Source organism: Acanthisitta chloris, unplaced genomic scaffold (genome assembly GCF_000695815.1).
Source record: "Acanthisitta chloris isolate BGI_N310 unplaced genomic scaffold, ASM69581v1 scaffold9665, whole genome shotgun sequence".
Lineage (NCBI taxonomy): Eukaryota > Metazoa > Chordata > Aves > Passeriformes > Acanthisittidae > Acanthisitta > Acanthisitta chloris.
In genome coordinates, this window is record NW_008674339.1 from 1 (window position 1) to 5,962 (window position 5,962).

Sequence of the window (5,962 nt, forward strand, 5' to 3'; positions counted from 1 at the left end):
GGGGATGTGTGTCCTGCCAGGGCTGCACAGAGAGGACTAGACCCAATGGCCTTGAGCTAAGAGAGTCTGATTCTGCCCTGGATGTTAGGAGAAATGTTTTCCCTGTTGTGGTGTTGAGGCCCTGGGCTATTGCCCAGGGAGGTGGTGCAGTCACCATCCCTGGAGGTGTTTCAGAGGTGTCTGATGTGGCACTGGAGGATCTGGGTTAGGGTTTGGGGGTTCCAGCAGTGACAGGTTCATGGTTGGATGCGATGATCTCAGAGATCTCCTCCCACCCTGACAGCTCTGTGATTCAATAACAGAGACCATAATTACAAACTGTGGTACCTCTGTTTATTGGTACAGACCACAGAGGATGCATAGCTTTTGCAAAGAAAAGTCATGTCCATGCTGTAAGACACTGGATCTGTGAAAGATCCTCAATGTCTGCCTTGGACAGAGGGGAAAATCTCACAGTGTAAGCTGATACTGTCAGGACCAGCACATGGCATCATTCATCAACCCCCTGTTCATACTGTCAGACAAAAACCAGTAACTAATGGGGACGTGTTAAACTGCAGAATAGTTCCAAGGATTCAAGTAGTTTTGGTTGGTTAAAACCATCTACATCCCCTTCTCCCCACTCCTTCCCACTTGCCTCTTGGGTGAAACTAAGGAACCTGAAATTCTGATGCAGAAATACCCTCCCAGAAGCAGCATGACCCATTTTCCTTATGGCAGTGGCAGAATTTTACCACTGTGAATATTACAAACACTTTTTAAGGTAATAAATTATTAGAAGAGTTGAGGAAAGTTTGATGCTATTTGTGGGAACAGGCAAAGAAATCAGGTTCTTTGCAGTCTGAGTGCCCCAGGGCAGCTCCTGCAGTTAATCCTGGTTGGGAAGAGCCTTGTGGCCCCTCCAGGGAAAGGCTGTTTTGGTTATTTCAGCAGTTTAGGAGCACATCAGGTCCTGATTTCACCTACAAAGTGTCTGAGGCAGTGACCAGTTCAAACCACTGCCTGAGAGCATCGCTCAGAGTCTCTGGAAGAGCATTCACATCCCTAAGGATCATGTAGAAGGGAAATGGGAATTCTTCCATGTAGGATCTGATTTCAGGCAGTTCTCCAGGTCCTTTGAAGATAGGAACTTTAATGTCCAGAATGGAATCCTGTAACAGAGAGTTTGTGTTACTACTAAATGACATTTTCTGGCCCCTGATAGAATTTATCCTGTTTTATAAACACTTATAATTCCTCCTCTGTTAGATTAAAAGTTAATGAAATACTTCAGAGACTAAAAGCTGTGAGTGCTTAGTGAAGACTCAGATCAAAAGCTGAACACAAAGCAGTTCAATGCTTTAAATAGGTAAATATCCCTTTAGAGAAAAGTCCTTTAATCCAAAAATTAAAGGCTAGAAGAGACTAAGCTTAAGCTCCTGCAATACCAAGTTCTCTAAATCTCTTTCCTTATGCTCAGGTTTACTATTAGCACCTTAGTCTCACACATTTGATGCTCTTCAGTGCAATACTCACTTGCATTTACTTTGACACAAGATTCTTTAGCAATTTACTTCATAGTAGTTCCACAACTACCACAAAGACAAAAACCAGATTAAGCTCCAGCTGTGCTTCTTGAAGAGCCAGTTCTTAGTTGCTCTTGGAAATTGATGCAGTTTATGAAAAAAAGGCTTTTTTGGGGGGCCCAGGAAAAAAACAACTCATAGAAAACACCTAGAATTTTGGCTTGATGGTACAGCCACATTTCATCAGGACCTCACAGCAGTTTGTCAGCAAGAGAATTGTTACTTTTCCAACAATAAATGGAGCAGATGAGGTTTGTGGGCAAAAATAAAGAAACAGGAAGAAAATGTGAACTACAAAATCAGAGTCTTCACCACATAATTGAAAATAAAGCTTAAGTTAACTCAGTTACTGCACTGAAGTTTCCCTGAAAAGCTCCCAGATACCTCAGTTCCCCAGATTAGGGTATCTGACAGTTTTCTTCCCCAGCCACCAGATGCAGGACTTCACTTTCCCAGTTCAGGAACTAAGTGACTCTCACACACTCCTTTCTGTGTAAGGTTTAACCTCGTATTAGCTCCAGCTGGTGGATGGTCTGTCCAGCCAAGGGCAACGAGGGCAGCAAAGGGCAGAGCACATGGGCAAGGGCTGAGGGAGTTGGGTTGGTCAGCCTGGAGAAGAGGCTCAGGGGTGACCTCCTGGCTCTCTGCAACTCCTGCCAGGGCTGGAGAGAGGTGTGGGATGTGTGTCCTGCCAGGGCTGAGGGAGAGGAGAGAGGGAATGGCCTTGAGCTGAGCCAGGGCAGAGTCAGATTGGATGTGAGGAGAAATGTTTTGCCTGTTGTGGTGTTGAGGCCCTGGGATATTGCCCAGGGAGGTGGTGCAGTCACCATCCCTGGAGGTGTTTCAGAGGTGTCTGATGTGGCACTGGAGGATCTGGGTTAGGGTTTGGGGGTTCCAGCAGTGACAGGTTCATGGGTAGACTTGATCATCTTAGAGATCTCTTCCAGCCTTGATGGTTCTATTACTCCAAGGCATGAAAAACGTTTGCATCAGTTTCTCACTCACTGCAGTTGAATACTTCTCTCTTGTTCACTTACCCGGGAATTAGGATTGTCCAACACTACAAAAATAACAAAGATCTTGGCATTCTGAGCTGCTTGAACTGCTGCTGTCACTCGTTCCTTGCCTTCCAGGAACAGACCTCTTCCATCAGACACAATCAAAAGCAGCTGAGCTGTTTCTGAGCACAAAGGACATTTAAAATCCCAGTTAGTCACAGTAATCCATTTAGAAGGCAGAAAAACTCTATTTTGTTGTTTGCTCTGTGGGTACACTGGGAAAAAAAGTGTATTCCTAAGGAAATGAAGTCTTTATCAAATAAAATTCCATGACTGAACATTAAGCTGCAATTACCAGTGGCTTGAGAGAGAAAATACTGTGTGACATCACTGAGAGCAACAGGGGGAGGGGAACCAGCATTCCACCAGTACTACAATCAAGGATAGAATGCATGGAAAACACCTAATGGAACTAGCCATGGCCTTGTCTTTCATGCCTAGGGGTTAGAAACTGCCTGAATCATGGGTCCAGCCACTAGCTCAGTAGAGCAGCAGGTGCTGCAATGAGCCCAAACCTGTTCCTCCAGAAGCAGGTTCCTATGGGTTCATCTGTGTTAGCCTTTCACCTTGGGCTAAGACTGAGCTTTGGAAACCTTTCTCTGTTGTCCCCAAGTTAACAGGCTTGGCTTCCATCAGAGAACAGTACTGCAGTGCCCAAAGTGGGTTATTTTACACATCTAAATCAGACACCGTCCCTGGAGGTGTTTCAGAGGTGTCTGATGTGGCACTGGAGGATCTGGGTTCGGGTTTAGGGGTTCCAGCAGTGACAGGTTCATGTCTGGACTCGATGTCAGAGGTCTCCTCCAACCCTGGTGGTTCTGTGATTCCATGTGCCTTTTTGAAAAGTTGTACACAAAATATGAGGGAGTTACTGACAAATATGAAACAGGTGTCTCTTGGGCTTTGAGCTGAATTCCAACCAAACACTGCTTTTTGGCAGAGCAAAACCCAAAGGCCCAATGTGATGTGTCAGTGCTAGGAGTCCTTCTGGCAGGATGCTGCTTTGGGACTGTAGTGATCATCCTGCTGCCATGGCAACAGGGAGAGTAACAAAGAAAAGCTCACCAGGATTAATATTTTGAGACAACTGCTGTGCTGCAGCAAACATATTTGCTGATGATTCTAGAAACTGCAGAGGAAAGAAATAAGAAGATTAAGTTATCATAAAACACTAAATTTCATAATGAAAACACTTTTAAAGAATACACTTCTCTATTTTAAGTGCCAAGAGAGCTTAGTCTGAGCACCTAAGAGATACAGCCCTTGGCATTTTCCTCTATGAACTCCTGCTTCAAATGTAAGTAGTATTTTTTACTAAAGAATTTTCTGGATCGAAGTGTTTTTTTCCAATACTAACAAAGCCATCAAAACAGGACATTGCTAAAGTGATTAATGGCATCATTAAAAATACACATCCTATTTCTAGGCTGAACTTCTTTGGCTTCAACTTGTAACAGCAGTATCTAGTTTCATTTTCCCCATGAAAATTAAGGACAACAACAGTCAAGTTCTTCCAATTTTGGCTTGTTAGATTAATGCCAAGCTATTTAGGTCTCCTGTTAATTTTGAATGGAAATACAGAAGATCTTATTCAAGTTAGGAAAGGTAAGATGGCAAAAAACATCCTAAAAGAAGAAAACTTTGCAGCTGTCCAGGAAGTATTACTAGAGAAAGTTCTTTTCCTCAGCAAACAGTCAAGTCTGATAAACTTAAAGCTCTTCCTCCTCCTACGGCAAGAGATCCACAGCATGAAAACCTCCTATGGTCCCACAAACTTTGATGTGATTGGGGTACTCAGTAACTTGTACCCAAAACACTGTTTAAGACCCAATATAGAGCACAGTGAATGCTTAAAGTGTCCATGTCAGCACTGAAGATAAGAAATCATTCCTCCTATTCCAGAACTGCGACCATTATATCTCTTTGCTTATCTAACCACCTATCACACTCTCAGATACAACCAACCAGCAAACATTACACAGTGGCCATGAAACCATGAAGCTGCTGGTATCTTGTCTGGAAAAGCATGGCAAACCTGTTGCCCTAGAGGCAATTCTTATGTACCTGAGCTATTTTGGTCTTCTTCTGCTGGAACTTGCAAAGCCTCAAGATCCGTGTCCCTGAGTGGTCACTGAACTGCTCATGGAACGGGTGCAGCAGCTGAACAGTCTCTCCAAAGCTTTAGAAAGGAAGGAAAGGACCACAGCATGAATATGGTATTTACATTCTGCTCTGGAGTCTTGAAGAGAAACAAGTCAAGCTTGGAACTCAGCTCACCTACACACAGCAATCTGTCCCACCTCGAGAAGAGTCAGCGCGTTTCCAATGACTGCCAGGGATTCATAGGCAAGCTGGGAAAGGAGAAAGCTACATCAAAAATGGGATGTTCAAAGCCTTACTCACAGTTCTGTGTTCAAGATGAAGAATGCTACTGAAATTATTCTTCATCATCCAGAAAAATAAATGGACTGCCTCTCTCTCTGCCTGGTACAGTTGTGTGAGGTGCTCAGTGCAAGAAAGAGACACTAGTTCTGCTCCACGGCTTCAGCTGATTGATCTAGAGACACCACTAATGAAACAAACACTGAAACAACTATTTAGAAGACAACTCTTAAATAAATAAAAACCCTACGAATGATGGTTCTATGATTCTAAGTCACTAGATGACATACTCATCAACCACAGGTAGTTTTTCTTCACACTTCTGAGGTTTTATTTTACCTGTTTCGAGTGATTGTCTATCATACTAGAGGAATCATCAATGGCCAAGCAGATCTGGTACTGTCTCTTGCTGGGCTTGGTCCTTCGCAGCCAGATCTTGTCCTTGCGGAACTGACTGGCAATGTACGGAATCACTTTGCGCATGTTCAGTCTCTTCCCCGTCCTGTAGTCTCCTCTGGAAGAAAAAAGACACAGTGACAGGGATTATCAGCAAGGATCTCATTCTGGAAACTCCTGGCTTGTGCAGGACATACACCAAAAGAACATTTGTGGGGTAAAATGTAATACACCCAAGATAAGTAGTTTCAGTATTCGCATTTAGCTATAGATTAAAGATCACATTGTTAATCTAATACAGATATTCAGTGTGTTTAGAAGAGGTTTTTCAATCTAGATGACTAAAATGAAAGACAGACCTTGAATTTACAGTCCTTCAGTTTAAACCCAGTCTAGATCTCTTCAAAATATCACTTAATGTTAAAACCAACATAAAAAATTTTGACATTGAACATATCTTCAACTTAACTGACTTCAGTTTGTTTGGTCACCTGTTTTAGGGGTTGGAATGGAGTTTAGAGCTGACCCAGCCCCAAGCCCTGCCCTGGGCAGGGACGGGAC

The 5,962-nt window shown here is 43.3% G+C and overlaps 1 protein-coding gene across 1 annotated transcript in view; it reads right to left on the minus strand.

The window, feature by feature from the left end:
- Positions 1 to 846: 846 nt before the first annotated feature.
- LOC103802779 (midasin-like) overlaps positions 847 to 5,962 on the minus strand; it is an 8,277-nt gene continuing 3,161 nt past the window's right edge. Inside the window, exons 4-9 of the mRNA XM_009075300.1 lie at positions 5,345 to 5,519; positions 4,901 to 4,974; positions 4,688 to 4,802; positions 3,689 to 3,752; positions 2,603 to 2,745; positions 847 to 1,151 (exon numbers count right to left, since the gene is read on the minus strand). Coding sequence (XP_009073548.1) covers positions 963 to 1,151; positions 2,603 to 2,745; positions 3,689 to 3,752; positions 4,688 to 4,802; positions 4,901 to 4,974; positions 5,345 to 5,519 — 760 coding nt within the window. The 3' untranslated portion in view covers positions 847 to 962. The remainder of the gene's footprint in view (positions 1,152 to 2,602; positions 2,746 to 3,688; positions 3,753 to 4,687; positions 4,803 to 4,900; positions 4,975 to 5,344; positions 5,520 to 5,962) is intronic.